At 42.9% G+C, this 18,666-nt stretch overlaps 2 protein-coding genes across 5 annotated transcripts in view; both read left to right on the forward strand.

The window, feature by feature from the left end:
- Positions 1-228: 228 nt before the first annotated feature.
- GLE1 (GLE1 RNA export mediator) lies at positions 229-10,069 on the forward strand. Its single transcript, XM_084219745.1, has 16 exons — positions 229-366; positions 690-911; positions 1,437-1,562; positions 1,726-1,874; positions 2,194-2,254; positions 2,533-2,787; positions 3,536-3,764; positions 3,883-3,998; positions 4,192-4,261; positions 4,586-4,728; positions 5,545-5,735; positions 6,178-6,307; positions 6,610-6,714; positions 7,634-7,716; positions 7,867-7,930; positions 8,676-10,069. The coding sequence occupies exons 1-16, from the start codon at positions 271-273 to the stop codon at positions 8,742-8,744; spliced, it is 2,109 nt and encodes a 702-aa protein (XP_084075871.1). The 5' UTR covers positions 229-270; the 3' UTR covers positions 8,745-10,069.
- A 1,368-nt stretch (positions 10,070-11,437) lies between these two features.
- Positions 11,438-18,666, forward strand: part of SPTAN1 (spectrin alpha, non-erythrocytic 1) — a 45,690-nt gene continuing 38,461 nt past the window's right edge. For 2 of the 4 annotated variants that reach the window (XM_084219652.1, XM_084219655.1), the window contains exons 1-2: positions 11,438-11,508; positions 14,415-14,465. In XM_084219652.1, coding sequence (XP_084075778.1) covers positions 14,433-14,465 — 33 coding nt within the window. In that variant the 5' untranslated portion in view covers positions 11,438-11,508; positions 14,415-14,432. Of the gene's footprint in view, positions 11,509-12,520; positions 12,575-14,414; positions 14,466-18,666 lie in introns of all 4 variants that reach the window. The other 2 variants (XM_084219653.1, XM_084219654.1) reach the window with 2 other exon arrangements.

Consider the following 18,666-nt stretch of genomic DNA (forward strand, 5'->3'; position numbering starts at 1 on the left):
GCTCCGGCCCTCCCTGGCCAAGAACGCACAGAATAAGTGGGAAATCGGTGAACCCGCGGCTGTTTTCCTTAGCGCACCGCTGCCGGGGGCGGGACTCGAACCCGCGGCCTCGGGCCGGGCCCCGCCTCTCCGCCAGGGGGCGGCACCGCCCTTCCCGCCGGCACGCGGCGCATGCGGCCATCGCGGCCCGGAAGGGGCGGGATGGGGCCGGCCCGGCCGTGAGGGACGCCGCGGGCCGTGAGGGAGCCCCTGGGGCAGTGCACGATCGTCATGGAGTCGTGGCAGCTCCGCTTCGACACTCTGGAGGCCCTGCGCCTCTCCAGCAAGGGCCGGCTGAGCTACTGCAGCCACTGGCAGGAGGATGAGGTGAGGGCGCGCCCTGGGAGCCGACCGTGCCCGCTGGGAAACAGCGACCGCTCATCCCGGTGACACTGAGGGCTTCAAATACCCCCAGACCAGGCTCGGGAGCGCGGGGTCAGGGAGCGGGGCTGATCCGAGGCGGTTCAAATGTCCTGCGAAATTAAGATAGTCCGGAAAAAGTGTTGAAAAGACAGCAGAAAAAAGGGTTAAATGTGATACGGAGTTGCGATGATAAAGCAGCACCTAACTGTGCAGATGTGCTCATGGTGTGTTGAAGTTTTATTGAAATGAAAGCTGTGCCGCGTTCACGGAGAATGTTTTCTCTCGAGGCTGCCTTGGAAGGATGTGTGGCCCCCGTTGAGCTCTCCCCTTACTGCGGCTGGGTGCTGGACAGCCTTAGTGGGCAATTAGCCCAGGAAATCACACCCTCCGGGACTTCAACGCCCAAACAATCCACCCCCCTCCCAAAGCGGGCATCTGCCGAGAAGATCCCGCCTGGCAGCCACCGCAGCTCGTCACCACCTTCATCTACAGAGCCCAGTGAGACCAAGGTAGCTTTCTGATTATAATCCGTATGTTTATGGAGGGGCTGTGAGAAAAAAAAAAGTCCTAACTTGCTGTCATAAATTGTCAGATCGAGGCTGGTTTGTGCTCTGTTAATTTATTGGGAAAACATCCTTCATTTTAATTTTTTTATAGTATGAACAGGTGATGATAAAATTAGTAATAACCAGATTTTCATAGTAAAATGTTTCACAGTAGACTCAAAGCAAACTCCATTTTTCACCATAACTTAGGAAAATAGTTGGAGCTCTGTTTTGTTATGGATTAGCAGCACAGGATTTGTCCATAAGGTCACAGAGGAGGGTCAGGGCTGTTGTAAAACTCTATGAGTAACCACACTGGGTTCTCTGGAGTCTTTGAGTGACTTACATGTATTCTGACTCTATTTTACAAGACAGAAGGGTAGGAAGCTGAGCAAATAATAGTTTAAGAGACTTGCTTTTTCTGTTTTCCTCCATGAGTTGGTGATCCTGTGCTTAGTTGCTGATTTTGCTTTTATGCTGACTGTGCAGGAAAATGATCATCTTAGTCTCCTGGAAACAAATCATGAAGTTGTTCCAGCAGTTCTGTCATCTAAAGTTGCAAAAGTTGAAGGCTGCATTCGGATGTATGAAGAGATGCACAGGCTGAAAGCAAAGGTAAGAAAAAGTGATTTAGGGGGTGGTTGTGAATCCCAGGAGAGATCCATAGTCAGAGGTCACAGTGCACGGACAGCAAGTTTTAAATGTTGGGCAGTTTAGTTTGTGTTTTCTTCTGTCCACATAGTTCAGTGAGTACCTTTGGTGCCTCTTTGTAATGCAGGAGAGGCTGAGACAGCGGCAGGAGGAGCAGGAGCAGATGGTGAGGGCAGCCTATGCCCAGGCCAGCGAGCAGCTGAAGCGCTTTGATGAACTGAGGGAGCTGAAGCGGCATCAGGAATTCCAAGAGTTGCAAGAAGTAATGGAGAAGAGGTGAGGTTACCTCTGATATCACTAGAATTTTATAGCATTTAATCAAAGTGCAGATTAATTCCTGTTCTGACAATTCTGTGCTAGTCACTTGTGGTTGGAAATTTCACCTGCTGTTTGTCTTACATTAACTATCCTGTTAGAATTTGGCTGTCAGAGTAGATGTCTGGCTATTGTTGAGGTTTCACTGGTTAGAAAAAGGCAACATTTGTGATAGCTAAATTGCTTTAGCTTGTTTTAACAATAGCTTCCTGTGTGTTGGTTTGTGTTTTGTCTCCTGGATGTCTTGAATACAGTTTTTCTGTCTTTATGTGTATTGTAGCTCAAAGGAGGCTCAGGGGCAGCAAGAGAAGTTGAAGGAAGAACACCGACATAGAGCAAAGGTCTGAGATTCTTAAGAATTGTCTTTCTTAAAAGACCTTGACTGCTGGGTGGGAACTAGAAAGGCCAGTTGATTTATTTGTATTTTCATGACACTCTGAAGGGAGGATGGATTTTCTGGTGCTATCCTGGGCACCTGCTGCAGTGTGGAAATGCCATAAAGGCACTTGTGTCTTGGGAACAGAAAGGCCCTGTAAAGCTGGAGCCATCAGACCGGGAAGGAACTGTACAACTGGAGTTATTGAAGTATTTTATGGCTCTTGTGTCTTTGTCTCTCCAGATATTGAACCTAAAATTGCGTGAGGCAGAGCAGCAGAGGCAGCGCCAGGAAGAGCTGGAACGTTTGCGCAAGGAGGAGGGCCAGGAGAGGCTGCGTCGCCTTTATTCCATCCAGGAGGAGCTGCTGCAGCTGAACCAGCAGATTGATCCCAACTACAGACACAAAGACTTGCCCAGAATCGATCTGTCTGCCTACAGCAATCGTGGCAACCAGATCTGCGGACTGGTGTCAGGGCTCATCCGCAGCACGAGCGAGGTACAGGCTCTGGAGTTTTAACTTGGGCTGTCATTCCTTCATAAAACTCTCTGTAGTTGGCTTCAAAGGTACCTTGTCATGAGGCTCCTAAATAAGATGTCACAGCAATGTTTCTAGATATTCATCCTATGAAGCACCCAATTTCAAAGGGGAATTCTTTCCTCAGGCACTTCAGCTGTTCTCTTGAAAATGGCTTATCAAAATGCATGAGAACTTCTGCAGGAGAAAGATTCAAATTAAATTGCTGTAAACTCTTGGTGCTGTAAAGTTCCCTCTGTGACAGTGGACTGGTTCATGAATTGTTAAATACTGAACATCTTATGATTCTTCTCTCCTCATGAGCTTTTCTGCAGAAGCTGGCTTTCCTTGACATTTTTTCTTTCTAGGATGGGATACAAGTCTTGAAAAATAAAGCACTAATAAGGCTAATTCTGTGTTCCAGCTTGTCACAGCTGGCTTTCAGCAGAAGGGAGCTGTCAAGGCTTTGCAGTGGAGTTCACTTGCACTTGTCCAAGTGTATTCTTAATTTTTGTTGTCCAAGATCTTAGGAGATTTAGTCGTGGACTTGCATTATATACAAATATTATGACCAATGTTATGTACAAATAAAGGAGATGGGGATAAAATATGTAGTTAGCTCCCAGATTATCTGAAGACAAATGCTTCAAAGGCTCCTTGTGCTTGCTGATGGCCCTCTGACACTGGAACCAAAGGTTAATGCTGTGTTACCTCTCATGTTTTGTGGCAGAGAGGGTTCCCAACTCAAGCAGATGTGGCCAGCACTGAACGAGCCCTGCAGGAGATGCGAGGGTTGATATCCAGCATGCAGCAGGAAATCACTGCAGCTCTAGAAGAAAAGAAGAGGAAAGATGAAGATGAAAAGAAACAAAAGCAGAAAGAGTTGGAGAAAAAAGAGCAGATGAAGAGTCAGACTCCTGCCCCTGCACAGCAGTCGGGGAAAAAGCAGCAGAAGGAAGGTTGGTTAGGCTTTTTTAAAAAATGTTTTTTATTCCTTTGACTTACCTTTTTTTAAAATTAGTTTTCTCACTAGAGGTTTAGATCTTTTTTAGTTATAATTTTTTTTTTTAATAATAGGACTTCAGGTTAAAACAGAAGAAAGTATCATGAAGTGGTACCAGCAGCTTCAGGATGCTGCTGAGCAATGTGTTGCTGCTTTCAGTGAAATTGCAAACTGCAAAAGCAACACTGAGGTATGAACAAATTATTAATACTGTTGAAGAGAGATTATCTTATTTTCTAGGGTAAACAGGATAGTTTTCATTAAAAAAATTAAAAACTCTATTGTAGCAGCCTCTGTTACCACTCTGCTCATCCAAACTATTATAGATATATACTTGTTTGGAAAGGATTTTAAGGTTGTTTGTTTGTTTGTTTGTTCTCCAGGTGAAGAAGATAAAAACAAACTTGCAGAAAGCTGCTACAATCCCTGTGAGCCAGATCTCTAGTATATCAGGTCAGGAAAAGACCAAGAGCTCAATCCCACTGAAATTCCTTTTGCTTTAAAGATTTTATGAGGGCACAAGCATATAAAGTGTTCCTGTAGAAGAAAGGCTGTGTGCAGGTCAGCTATCTGTGCAGGATAGCTTGCTTGTGCAGGAAGGCCTGTTGCTTCCCTCAGAAGCATCTTTCTTCATCAGGATTAAGTTTGATTAATCAGATGGAGCAGAGGTGCCCTTTGGGATGTGGGTCTGGTGTTGGTGAGCTTGATGTGTTCTTGGTAAGACTTGTCTGCTGTTCCCTTATCTTGTGTCTCCATACATTCCTTATGTACTTGCAGGCTCTAAGCTGAGAGAGGTGTTTGACAAGATCAATAACCTGCTGTCTGGGAAGCCTGTTCAGACTGAAGGACAAACGGTGTCCGTGACTCAGCATCCACAGGGGCTGGAGTTTGTTTGCTACAAACTTGCAGAGAAGTTTGTGGTGAGGAAATCTCTTTTTTGGGGTGGCACAAGTAGCCAGTGCTCTAGGAGATGCTTTTGGACACTGAACTGTCTCTTCAGCTATGAAGAACAAAATCATTGGGTGTTCAGTTTGCCTGTGTGAATGCAGTGAAAAAATTTCTTAGTTTCTCTTTCACTTCCAACCCTTATTTTATTTCTTCTGGGAGGAAAAACTCTTTTAAATTTCAGGCTTACATCTTACATATTTTGAACTGGGTGGGTACAGTGTTGTGGACAATAGTTTGATAGTTAATTTATGGTGTACCACAAAACTATATATAGGCTCAAACCTAATATCTTAGCAGAATTTGGGGGACAAAAAACCCCAACACTAAGGCTCAAGAGGCAAACTTCAATCCCTGCTTTCTTGTTAGCGCCTCTCAAGAAATGAAGTTTAAGTTGTTTTTTGAAGTTGGCAGTATTTTTCTCTTGTCTTTATTTGTAAAATTTGGGCTGTTTGAAACTTTCCTCCCTGCAGGAACAAATGCATGCAAAAATTAGCCCATGGAGCAAAACTGTGACTAATTTTTAAATATTTGAAAGTGATTCTTTGGGTTGAGAATATCTGTGCAGCCTGTGTTTCCTAATCCCATTTTTCTATCCTGAACCAGAGTTTATTGTCATCCTCTGTGGGAGCTGAGGATATGTGGCTTCATCAGCTTTTCTATCCTTGGTTCATAGCCATGGAAACGTTCAGATTCTTTAGTAAAGGCTAACTGCAAAAATTAGGAGTTTTTTTTTGGTGTGAGAAATTACTTGAAGGAGTGGTGGCTGACTTTCCTTTTCTACCCTCCAGAGACATGGGGAAGGAGAAGTATCTTTTCACCATGATTCAGCTTTCCCAATTGCTGTGGTGCTCTCAGGAATCTGGGAATTACACCCTCGAGTTGGAGACATCTTTTTAGCTCATCTGCACAAAAAGTGCCCATATTCTGTGCCATTTTACCCTGCTCGGAAAGAAGGGACTTCTATGGAAGAGTATCAGAGGTAAATTTACTACTGGACTTTTTCTGCATGAACTCTGCAAGGGTGAAGACTATTCTGAGTGAGCTCCACTTTCCCCCATCCCTGAGCACACAGGCATTGACTCTGGAGGTTCACTCACACTTGTGTAAAAACCATCTTGTTCCAACCCCCTGCCGTGGCAGGGACACCTTCCTCTAGACCAGGTTGCTCAGAGCCCCATCCAGCCAGTCCTTGGGCATTTTCTTGGATGGGGCAGCCACAGCTTCTCTGTGACCTGTTCCTGTACCTCACCAAATGGTGGAACATATGATCCAGAGGGTAATAATCAACCTTTCAATAATTCTTGCATGTTTTTGAAAATTCCCTATTCTCAGTATAATTGACTTCAAGTAAGCTGAAAGCTGCAGGGACTCAAGTGAGTGTGTTTAGCTGTACTAAAACTAGAATGTTTTCTCATACTAAGGATGCTTGGATATGAAGTTCATGATTCTAAAGTGGAAGAACAAGATCATTTTCTTAAAAGGATGTCAGGAATGATTCGTCTCTATGCTGCCATCATTCAGCTCCGCTGGCCTTATGGAAACAGACAAGGGGTATGTATGTGGCATTATACTTAGACCTTGTTACTATCCCAGGAGTCTATTAAATGTTTTGGAAGCCTGTTTTGTAGTTGAGGTGTGCTGAATTTAAACTAGCTCAGGATATATTTGAAGGAAAATGATCATAACCGTGATGAACAAAGCAATGCCAAGTAATTAATGGTGTGACCTTCCTTTAGGTTTTCACAATGATCAAGTTTTATAAAGAGGAAAGTCAATCAGAAAACTGTCTGCTTTGATAATTGTGTTTAACAAGTCATTAAGCAAGTGCTCAGTAGTTTCTTGTTGCTTTGTAGGCTCATCCTCATGGTCTGAGCTATGGATGGCGCTGGCTTGCACAGATGTTGAATCTGGAGCCTCTGGCAGATGTGACAGCTATGCTGCTTTTGGATTTCCTAGAAGTAAGTGGTGTGGATAACTGTTAATTAAATGTCACCAGTTGACATCCCTTTTGGGTTCTGAAGGCATTGCTGGGGTGAGATTCACAGCAGGTTTTTCTAACTTGTTCTTCTCTCTTCAGAAAGGAACGTGAATATTTCCACGTTCTTGCAAATACAGCTTTGGAGCTGAATGATTTCAAAACTGAAGTTTCTATAAACACAAATTCTATTGTTGTATTTGATTCTCTTTAAGGTTTCTGGTATTTTAAAAAAAGCTGTATGGTCTTAAATAAGGTCAGTACTTAGAATAGACAAGGAGGTCCTGTGGCTGTTCCAGCCAAATTAGTTCATAAAACAGGATAGATTTTTCAGGCTGCAAAGATCAGAGCTTGATGGATGTTAATCCTCTCTCCTAAGATAATAGGCCTGTGCTAAATAAGAGCCAAAGTTAAGGGCTAAAGTCAGGGGACACAAATGCTGTTGAACACAAGCAGCTTCTCTGCTCTTCAAATGCTTCTAAAGAACTGTAAAAGTACAGATGAGAAACTGGAAGTGAAATACCCCATGGGGGATTCTCTTAGGAATGGTGAAGTCAGAGGAACATTTGTCCTGTAAACTGTGGAGAAAGGTGATGAATCACTGCACACAGCAGTAATCACAGTGGGGACACGACCACAGTGTGCCCCAGCAAATGGTGTTAGGAAAGAGAACTATTTTTGGAGGCAGACTGGGGTGAAATGAAGGATGTCAGGATTCATATAACAGGAAGGAAGATGATTGTGGTAGCATAACAGCATTTGCTTGTTTTAGTGTAGGTGTATTTCTTTAAATGTCTTGAGTAAAGCATTAAGGTGTTGGTATGGAGCAGGTTCATTGCAGCTCTCATGCAAGTCTGAAGCTGAATTCTATAACCTCCACTTGGTGCCTTTCTGTATCACAGGTGTGTGGCAATGCTCTGATGAAGCAGTATGGGATTCAGTTCTGGAAAACAATGTTCTTTATCCAGAAATCCTATATCCCAAGGTATGATATCTGAGGTTAGGAATGTTGGTGTTCTCTCTGAAATGACTCATCCATGTTTTCCAATCCCTGCCATCCACCCCCACACCCACTTGTGAATCAAACCCAACTTTCTAAATAGATTTTGAAACGTTATTTCTGTTATTTCTGCAGGATTGAAGCTGTGACCAGCTCTGGCCAGATGGGCTGTTTGTCACGTTTGAAGAATTTTGTGCAGGTAAAGCAGTTTTGGGTTTTTTTTTTGTTAATTTAATTTTCAGGTGCTTTGGTTTGGGTTTTGTTTTTCCCATCACTGAATGTATGCATCATTTGGATAATGAGGTTGGCACTGCTTGCCACCCACCAGACCTCTCACTATGATCTAACCCATCTTTTGTAACTTTTCAATTACTGAATTACCTTAGTGATAGTTCTGATATCAAACATCTCTCTGCTTTCTTACCTCATGTCTAATTTTTATCAATGAAAATGTATTTTGGTTATAAAGGAGGATCAGTGAGAGGAGATGCACAGGTTGAGGAGGATTCTGCTGAGTCATTTCTGGCAAGGCTGTTTCTTATCAGTAGCTGCTTGTTTTTAGCACTTGTCCTGATTAAATATATGGGGAGGTCACAATTTGTCCTGCTTTCTGCAGCGTTTGTTTAGCATTGCATTCTGCATATTTTTTAAATAAAGCTTGCAAAGCTGTAAATACTTGATTGTTTAAATTGTTCTGTGAATGTTGACTTAGATTATGATATTAAAACATGACAGCTTTGAAGTTGTTCTTTCATTTAATAATTAAACTGGTACATTTTATTAGCAATGCTTTGAATGTATAGTAAGAGCCATCAGAATTCCTGAGAAGAGATGCCAAATTAAAATATTTATCTTTATTTTTTATCTTTATTATTTGTTTTATTTATTTTATAAATATTTATCTTTATTTATTTATCTTTATTATTTGTCTTTCTCTCCATTAGAAATGTCTACGTGCACAGGAAATTCCATTACCAAAGGGCATTCTGACACCTTCCTTTTGGAGAACATAAATCAACCTGTATTTCCTCTCCCCTTAATGTTTAATTCAAGAAGATTTATTTGTTAGACTTAAAGCTAATATTTGCATTAGATCTTTAAAAGTTTTTGTATAATAAATTACTGAAACTTCAAGACTTTTCCTTCATATGTTTAACCATGTGGAAGATGCCTTAAATCCATTGTGCTGATGGCTCTGGAGTTAAGGACTCTTGGACTAAAAAATTGCACAGTGCTGTTGGGCTCCTGGAAGTGAAAATACCTCACAGCTTTATTAACTCTTAACAGCATAATCAATCTCAAAATTACTGCTAGAAATTTATTTTTGTATTTCTTACATCTTTTATAAATCAACTGTAATTATGCTGATGGACTTGTTTGTCTCAAAATCACCTAAAATCTGTGGTGAGGCTGGTGAAGGTTGAGCAGTGCTGACTCTTCTCTCCCTTGGATGTAACTTCACTCCAAAAGGCAGGACTCTGGGTTGAAGGGAGGCAGACTCACTGCTCCAGAAGGTTTGTGGGGGCTCCAGAAGAGCTCCTGTAACAATCAAAATTCTGTGGTTTTTTTCTGTTGGAGAAGGGGCAGTCAAGAAAATCCACAGCTCCTTGATGAATAGGGGAGATGGGAAATCTGTTGGATTTACAGTGAGTTGTCCTTGAACTGTTTTGGCCTCTAAGATAAGAAAATTTACCTCTGAGTTCTACAAGATGGTTAATTATTCTGGCAATATACTGTTGCAAGTTGAAAATGTTATTTTTACCAGACTGGGGTTTGTTTTTCCTAGAGACACCGTGGTTTGAAGCTGTAGAACAATTCATATTCTCATATGAGAATATGAATTTGATTTTCTATATAGTCCTTGAGATTGCTTAGAAGAGGTTGTAACATGTGCTTTGTAATTCAGGCCTGTAAAACCCTTAACATTGTCTTTAAAATTGTCTAGTACCCTAAGTTAAGTTTGTATTTGGTTTATGTATTTTGTAAACTGACTACTTCAGACTACTGTTACCTTGTGATTGTTCTGGGAAATTGGAAATGTCCTCCTGGTGTCCTTTCTGCCAGATAACTCTGAAGCAATGCAACTTTTATTAGTATACTTGAAAATGTACAAAGTTTTTTGATACTGAGTGGAGATGTTTTAATTATATATTGCATATTTCATAATTATGATGGAGATAATCTCACTTTGCCAAGACAGTAATTGGTCCTGTCTGTTAGAAACAATTGTCTGCCTGTGCCAGACCCAAGGAAGAATTTGATGATGTACTTGTGAAATACAATACTACTTTTTTTTTTTTGCTGACAGAAAAAAAACTGAAACTTGGGGTTTGTAACATTTGTGGGGTAAATAAAAGTATATATTTTTATAAAAAAACAAGATATCCTTTTCTGCCTCAGTAAAGAGATTCCACATACCTACTATTTCAAAAATACTAATATGAATGCTAAATGAGTAATGTGTGTGCTTCATAAGAATCAATATTTGTTTTTAGATGTAGCTTGAGGTTTTATCTGCTGCTTGAGCTGAGTGTTTGATTTGTTTTTGTCATTTTAGCAGGTTTGGATCTAAGCCAGTTGGTGCTGTTAAGATGCAATGCAAATAAGGTCATATGCATATATCCCTGGTGGTTTTGCATGTACATTTATATCAAATATGACCAAGCAGAGCATTGCAGCTGTGGAAATACTGTGCCTTCAGGATGAGATGCATCAAAGTTGGTGTGAGTCAGACTCCTGCTTGGAGACAGGAGTTCCAGGCAGTCCCAGGCATGCAGTGTCACCATAAGTGCTTGTGCTTCCAATTAAGTACTTCACTCAAATAAAGTGTTATTAATTCACACAGCCATCAAACCCACTCACCACTTTGAGCCAATAACGTTCTTGCTGCCTTCCAGCCCTCTAATCTCTAATTATTTCATTTTTTTTAGAGTAGAATGTGTCTATTTTAAACATTGATTTAATGCTAAAGGCTCATTTTCCTTTGAATTTATGCATCAGCTTTTCAGAAATAGCTTTCCCTTGACAGGCGCTTGCAGCCTTTTGATGCTGTGCCCTTGCCAGGCTTCTGGGTGACACTGACAGTGCTTCAAGAAGCCACTCTTACCTATATATCCGCATATAAATTTTATATATATATATAATATATGTGTGTGTGTGTGTGTATTATACATATCTATGTAACGTAAAACTAACGAAGCTGCTGCTGTGACCGTGGCTGAATGCTGCACATTCACTGAGCCGCAGAACCTCGACTCTCTGAAACTAACTGACCCTGACTCCGCAGAAAGGGGCAGAGACTCCTCTGCCGACCCCCTGCGCGGGCATTTGAACCGATTCCCCCTCTAATAAAGTGATTTTGTGGTGCCCGAGGCCGGTCCCTGCAGGGCACAAACGCCCTCCGCACCCTGCTCCTCCGCTCGGCTCTTTCCGGAACCGCTCGGGCGTTCGGAAACCTCTCGTTCCTTTCCGGACCCTCTCCCTCGGTTTTTTCCGAACACCTTTGTCTCTCCGGAACTGCTCGTCTCTTTCCGGATTCACTCGGCTCTCTCCGGATCCCCAGCGTTCACCGGCGGAGCTCGGGTGGGCGTGGCCTCCCCGAGCTCCTTTACCGATTCTTTCCGAAGGTCTTCGTCTCATTCCGCCTATCGGGCAGGGCCGCTCTGCGGCGCTGACGTCACCTCCGGCCGAGCTATAAAAGGCGGGTGCGGGCGGCGCGCGCGGTCCGTGGCGGAGGGCGCGGAGCCGGCGGGAGGTCCCTGCGCACCCACAGACCCGGTGAGGGGATGGGGCGGAGGGCGGGCGGGGGGCGCCGTGCGGCCTTCACCGCGCCCCGCTCGGGCTCACCCGGCCCCGCACGCACAGCCGGGCACAGGTGTGCGGGTGAGCCGGGGGAGGCTGAGGCCGGCCCTGCCTCCGCGGGCGTCCCGGCCGCCTCTCGCTCTCGCCCTCCGCGGCTCCGCCGGGCGGTTCTTTACCGCGGGACGCCGCGGAGCCGGGCCCGGGGTCTCCCCGCGGGCCTCGGTCGAGCGAAGCGGAGCGAAGGGCGGGGGCGCGGCGCTAGTGAAGGGCGGGCGGGCAGGGAGCGGCCGCTGCCCTCCTGAGCAGCGCGACCCGCGGCTGGAATCCCATTCAGCGCCCCGGGGAGGGACAAACAGGCGGAAAATAACATCCCCGGCGGGTCACAGCCCCCGCCGTGCCCGGCCGGCCCTTCAGGGCTGCCACCCGGCATTTCCCGGGGAGCATTCCCGGGGGATGGAGCCCCTGGCGCTCCGCGGCGCCGGGAATCATTGCACAGCAATGGCTCCCGCGGCTGCCCAGCCCTGTCCAAGGTCAGGAGATGCGGCGAGGAGGAGGAAGGAGCGATGCAGGGGCCGGGGCAGCGGGCAGAGCCCGTGCCGCAGGGCCCGGGGGGCTCCGGGCAGGGACGGGCATGGGGCGGCTCAGCAGAGCTGCCGAGCAGGGAGGCATTTCAGCGGAATCTCCCGACCTCTGTTCCTTTCATATATATGTTACTTTGTATGTAGGGCAAGGTCTGCTGCTTCCTTTGTAAAAGAATCAGGATTTCTCCCTGCCCTGGTTATTTGAAAAAACCCTAAACTTAAAATTTTTTTTTTGTAATTTAAAATAAATCCAAATCAAGTGTTTCTCAATTTGTTGCCCACGTACACCTTACCTGGTTGTAACAATATAAATCTGCATTGCTGGGTCATAAATATGTGCCAATAGGGCAACCATTTTCCATGATATTGAAGGAAACCGAAGCAATTTTCACTGTATATTTTTTCAGCAGGTTCATATTGGCTGGTCAGTCTTTTTTTGTAGCTGTTTTATCCTAAACCAGGTTCGTGTTCTAGTCGAAAATGTACGTGACTCCTGAGCTGTCTTTCAAACATATTTAAATAGGTTTTGAAGAGCAGTTGTCTGGAGATGGCGAATGAGCATATCAGGGGAAAAAAAAAGAAAAAACAACCCAAAAAAAGCCAACTCAGCCTGAAATGGTTCTGTATCTTTCTGGAAAACAAATAATCCATTTTCTTTTGGCATTTTTGTTTTCAGCAAAGTGCCAGAAGATTCCAATGACTGTGTTCACCAAAAGGCCTTAGTCAGGGATTCAGATTTGTTCAACACAAATTTTAAATCCCACTGTGGGATTTTCATGCATTTATATACAACTAGCAGAGAGTTCTTCCTTGAAATCTTAATTTGTCCTTATTTATGGATTGTGCAGAAGAAATAATGGACAAAAGGTTGAAAATGCGTTGCTTTCTGCTGCATTGTGTGCAGGATTTGTAACTGTAATAATGGAATTGTTAAGCTGTGGAAAATCTGTGCAATAGCATAACAGGTTACATTGTTCACAAGAAGTAATTTATGTCTGTTCTTGTTGAAATAAAAAGCCACAATATTCACATTGGTCCGACTGAAATCAAAATTTTATTTAAAGAAACAGATTTAGATGTAATGCTTATATGAGATCTGTAGTTCAGGAAGTTAAATGCAATTCTGGTTGTTTTTTTAATAACAAAGGTAGCAACAATAAAAAAAATGGTGGCTACCTTTAGACATTTTAAGCATTTTTGCACATTTTTCTCCTGCACAGCAGTAGGATAAGAGAGGCCTTAATTCTCTTGGTGGAGGGTGGTACCTCTTGGTGAGAAATTTGTATTTCTCAACTATGACATTTACAACTAACCTTAGTAATTTAACACAAATTGCTTGGTATCTTCGCTGCCTTTTTAAAATCCATGTAATGTATTTAGGGGTTGTAACTGTTTCAATCATAAATACATTGCTTTTTGGAGACACTTGATCACTTCCCCTTTATCGGAGGAAATAACACGAATTCCTCCCTTTTCTCCTCTGCTTGTTAGGGTAGTGTGGGAGTTTGTTTTTTCCATTTGTCCCTGGAGTGAGTGTAGGCAGCAGAAGAATGGGGTGGAGCAGACTGCAGATGCCGCGGATGGAGCCCGGCCCGGGCTGCGCTCCCGGGCTGCCCGTGGATCCAGCAGAGGGGAATGTGCGGCTCCCTGCTGCAGCTGACACAGGTGAAGCTGTGCAAACGCCACAGAGACCTCGCAGCTCCAGCAGGCACAAAGGCACACACGCACTGCTGCAGCTTTCCGTGGAGGGATTGCAGCATGGCCATGGGGTTGGGGAAAGCAAGGAAACTTTCAGCTGGAAATTCAGTGGATTGGGCACTCTTGACAGCTGCATCTCAAAAAATACCTTCTGTTGCAACTGCTACTTGTCCTTTTTTTGTTGTGGCAATTGAAAGTCAACATTTTTGTAGAGATTTATATTCCAAACCTTATGATTGAATTTGTGTCTTCAAATTAGGCTGTCACGCTTGATTATACTGTAGCAAGAGCCATCATTTGCCAAGTCCAGATAACTTGCTTTACTTTCTGTTTTGACCTTCAGGTTTTTGGTTTATTTTGAACTAACTGGAAACGTTAGTACATACTGAATTAACTAAGTTTCCCTGTTGATATTGTAACCTTCTTTTTGCATGAGGGGGTCTTGTCATTTTCAATAGCTTGGGTAACTCTAACACCAAATTGTTTTATGTGACAAGGAAGCAAAAGGAAAGTGATTAACAGGTACTGTGACAGAAAAATTTCAGCCATATCCTATTGCTGGTCGTTAGTTGAATGTTATCTTGATTTCCCCCTCCCTTTTAGACTCTACATTCTTCCATCATGTTGTCATCGTTTCGTAAAGTCAAAGTCCAGGTATTTTTCCATAATGCATGAAGTGCCCTTGCCACACTTGCCTGTGTGTTATTGCAGTGACCTGTTTGTAACAAAAGCCACTAGTTTGAATTTATTCTGTATAGCAGGTGCTTTATTTGCACTTAGTGTGAGTCTGATCTGCCTTTCCTTTAATACTTTGGGTTGCCTAATTTCTGTCTGTGATGCATGATGTGTGAATATTTTATAGGAGTTATAGTTCAATATAATCAGGTTTTGATACTGATTAATTTTCCAAGAGGTTTTTATTTTAAAATGTACTTGAGCAGAATCTTTTTCCTTATAGCTTCTGCAAATCAACTGTGAAGAGATTTACAGTGTAGAACATTGTGCATTCAAAGTTGGTTTGGTTCCTATTCATCCACTTGCACAGATTTATAATCCTTTAGTTGTTGTGCTGTAACTGTTTCTACACAGTGATGCTTCTGTTTCAGTGGTGATAAAATAAATAGGATGTATGGATCAGACTTCAGCTGAGGAGCACAAGCAACTAGATTTTATTTGGAAATGGTAGTGATGTAAATGTTTATATTGCAATTAAAAGGATAATGAAAAGATAACAAGTGGGGATCAAAAATGCTGGGGTTAATTATATAATCTTGCATTACCTGTAAACTCTGCATTTCTGCAATGCAGTCAAGGTAATTTGCTTTCTCAGGAGTCTCAGCAGAGTGCAGTCCTTGCCAGCCCTGGATACTTTTATCAGAGGTCTGTGATGTTAAAGCAAAAGCAAATCCAAAAAATCCCCCTTCTGTGTGAAAACACCAAATTTAGATGAGCAATTCAGCTGCTCTTGTTTAAATAGCGGAATTGAGATTTTAAGATTAAATGCCTAAAAATGAGCAGGTCTTTATCTGTCTTCATATTTCAGAAGTGCGTGGTTGAGGTTGTGCTCAAACCCTCTTGTCAGCCTAAATCACTAGCTTTGCAACCACTTTGGTTTAAACAATTTACTTTTTCTTTTTCTTCTAATGTGAGGTTTTCTGTGTCCCTGAAATACCTGCTTAAAATTTGGGGCTGGTTTGAATTTTACCTGCACTGTGGTTAGTTCCACAGCATCAAACAGCAACTTCAGCACATCTTGTTTTTTGGGTTTTTTTGGTACTGCAGTGCTTGACTGATTTTTCTGGTTTGGAATTTGTGGAGTTTTGGGGCTGTCAGTGACCTTCCTTAATAGCATATTTGGGCACAGTGTTCTGCTGCACATAGTCTAACCTTAAAATGTATTTATTCTGTAAAAGTTAAATTCAACAAACCAAAAGGCCAGGCATTCATTTTGTCCCAATAGTGTCCCAATCTCTAGGATAGGCTATGGCATCCTTTAGCTCCTTCTCTGTAGCAAAACATGCTCAGGCTCCCTTTGCAGGAGCTGTGCATGTTTCAGAAGGATTCTCTTTGATTTTCCAGCAGTGCAAGTACTTATGGACTTCCCTGAGCCAGGCAGTCATGGTGGTTTGTTTCTTCATGGTGTTTTGAGGGAGCTGTGAATCGGCAAAATGAAAGCTGGGGAAAATGTGTGGGGTTTTTTTTCTCTGTCCTTTTGAAGGTTGTTTTCACATCCATTTTTTTGCTTAAAGAAGAAAGATCAGCAATCTGTTCCTGTTCCCCAGGAGGGAGTAGCTGATATCAGTTAAATCTTCTTTAGAGAAGATTGACAATGTGTGATGTTGATGAACGTTAAAAAAAATGCATTGAGTTGTTCATGTGTGCATACTTGGGAAGCAGGAATGTTTTGGTAGGGAAAATATTTCTGTTACAGGCTACTGCTGAGGTCATGTATGATGAATGTGTGTAACACATGAGGGCTTGTCTTAAGAGAAAATTATTTTACTACTTTTGAAGATCTTTATGTACTGATATCTGATTGTTTTTTTGGGAAAAGGAGTTAAATTTTTTTGAAGCTTTGTGCAATTGCTTTTAAAAATACACTAAAATCTTCTGCCTAGCAGTGAATGTATTTCACATATGTGCTTTTGAATCCCTGAAAACATGTTTTGCTAAGGGAAATGCTGACAGCTCTGCTGTGTGGCACCACTGTAATTCCTGTTTAACCCACCTCGATGCCGCTGTTCCCGAACTTGAATGGTGTTGCTGACATCATCAGTGTTGCACTGCAGTGTCTGTAAATACCTGCAGTTGTATATTTTAGTGTGCTATTATTATAATTTGATTTGACTGGGAAAGGCAGAGGTGGAAGGATAAGAGTAATAAGTTTGTTTTGTTGTTTCAGGTTTTTTCTCTTAATTTTCCTACTTCTTTTTGTTGGCTGTTTCTTTTCCTTTTTAAATAGCATCACCAAAACGGTGCAGTGTGAAGAAGCATTTCTGATCTTTTTAGTTAAGACCTAAGCTGACCTAATGTTAGTCTTACAGCATGAAAGGAGGAGTGAGATGTCACCAGGACAGTCCAGATCTGCTGTCTGGGGCCTGGAAAGTTCCCTGAGCCCCGTCCTTATCGCCCTGCACCGGCTGTGCTGGGTGGGGCCAGAGGGATGACACCAGTTATCTGGGGACAGCCTGGCACAGTCACATCCCAGTGCTTTTCACCTTAAAAACACAAAGCACAACTTTTAGTTGGTGGGATTCATGCAAGAAGTGCAGAGGTGTATCCTAGGTGTCTTCAATGGTGTAGTTGAACCAAGAAGTTTTGGGACTGTTTTGGAGGGGTGTTTGGTATTCCAGGGAGTGCTGCAGTTGGAGGTGATAACATGGGGGGGGGGGGGAGACTGCATTGTTCTGCAGCATCCATGACTTTTGAGTTCTGAGCTCCCTGGTGGCTCTGGCAGCACAGACACTGCTGACGTCGCTGGGGCTGCAGGAAGAACAGTCCATTATTGCTACACTAAAGCACTTCTTTTACAATTGACTCGCTCCACTGTAGTTACAAAAGGAGCCTTTATTTTAACCAATTCCAGCAAAAAGAGGAGCCAGATTGCCTGGCTTGTGTGGTGAGAGGCAAACCAGCTCTCAGGGTAAATCACAGAAGGTCTTCCATTTGACTTTCAATATTGTAACAATGTTTGAAATTGTAATTTAAATATTTCCCTAAATTCGTATTGTAAATGATTAAAGAATTTGAAATGTTTTCAAATCACTTTGTAGAGGTTATTTTTTAATATTGAAATACAAGTTGAGTTGTATTGTACAGTGAATGAGTGTACAGTGTTCCAGAGACTGACCAGGATTTAATTTTCTCCCAGCACTGCCCAAACCCAGAATCAGCAGAGGGGCTCCAGCCATGCAGTACATTAGACCAGCTGCCTGCCACTGTGTTATTCCAGAACACAATGCAGTTTAGAAGAAGTGTTTTTGGTATTCAAACACAGCATGACAGAGCAGGAAAGGAAGTTTTTAGCAATAACTTCCTTTCCTGGTGGAAAAAGGCTGTTTGAAAGAGTGCTGGAACAAACAGCTGCTTTCTCAGGGAACCATATCTGTGCTTGAGCTCGAGTTATGTTCAGGGGTTTGAGCTTTTAATACTCAGAGACACTAATCAGGTGGAGATTTTGGTAGCTCTGCCAGGCAAAACCTGGGTTTCGTTTATGTAACACAGTCTGCACACACTGGGGTGGTTTTTTTCCTTGCCCTCTTTTGACAGTAATGAGTGGAAGGAAAAACAAAGCTGAATTTTCTTTCCTTCCTGTGAGTGCCGCAGTGCAGTTGGGGCTCAGAGTTCATGGGAGCGAGGAGTGCTGCTGGCACGGCTGTCCTCTGAAGGGTGGGGACCTTGGAAGGGTAGCTCAGGAATGTGTGGATTCGTCCCCATATGTTCCTTTCTGTCAGATTGTCCTACAAGTGCTTGGAAAACATGGCCCTGTAGATCACTTTCCAACTTGTGGAGTTTTCCATACAATTATGCAAGATACATGTCTAATTAAAGCACTCAGCTAACTATTGACTAAATAACAATTTAATATTTAATGATGTATTTTAACTGATTGTCCATGCCTTTTAGTCTGCAATTCTAGTCTGGGTTTCTTCCCTGTCTGATAGGATTGAGAAGGTACCTTTAGCTTGGAGAGTGCAGAATTGGTAGAAAAGAATTAAGTGAGTGACTGGTGTAATCACTTGTACACAAAGACATTAATTACAAAACTGTTCAGGCACAGTGTTTGTTGCAGCAACCTCTTGATATGCAGTTAGTTGTTAAATAAGTGGTTAAATTCAAACTTCAATGATAATAA

This window comes from Fringilla coelebs (assembly GCF_963513975.1).
Source record: "Fringilla coelebs genome assembly, chromosome: 21".
NCBI lineage: Eukaryota > Metazoa > Chordata > Aves > Passeriformes > Fringillidae > Fringilla > Fringilla coelebs.

Excerpts from the sequence above, each read along its gene's own strand:
- GLE1 (XM_084219745.1), top strand. The coding sequence starts at position 271 with ATGGAGTCGTGGCAGCTCCGCTTCGACACTCTGGAGGCCCTGCGCCTC. Across the intron at positions 3,999-4,191 it reads ACTGCAAAAGCAACACTGAG|GTGAAGAAGATAAAAACAAA; the intron begins GTATGAACAAAT and ends TTTGTTCTCCAG. Across the intron at positions 4,729-5,544 it reads AACTTGCAGAGAAGTTTGTG|AGACATGGGGAAGGAGAAGT; the intron begins GTGAGGAAATCT and ends TCTACCCTCCAG.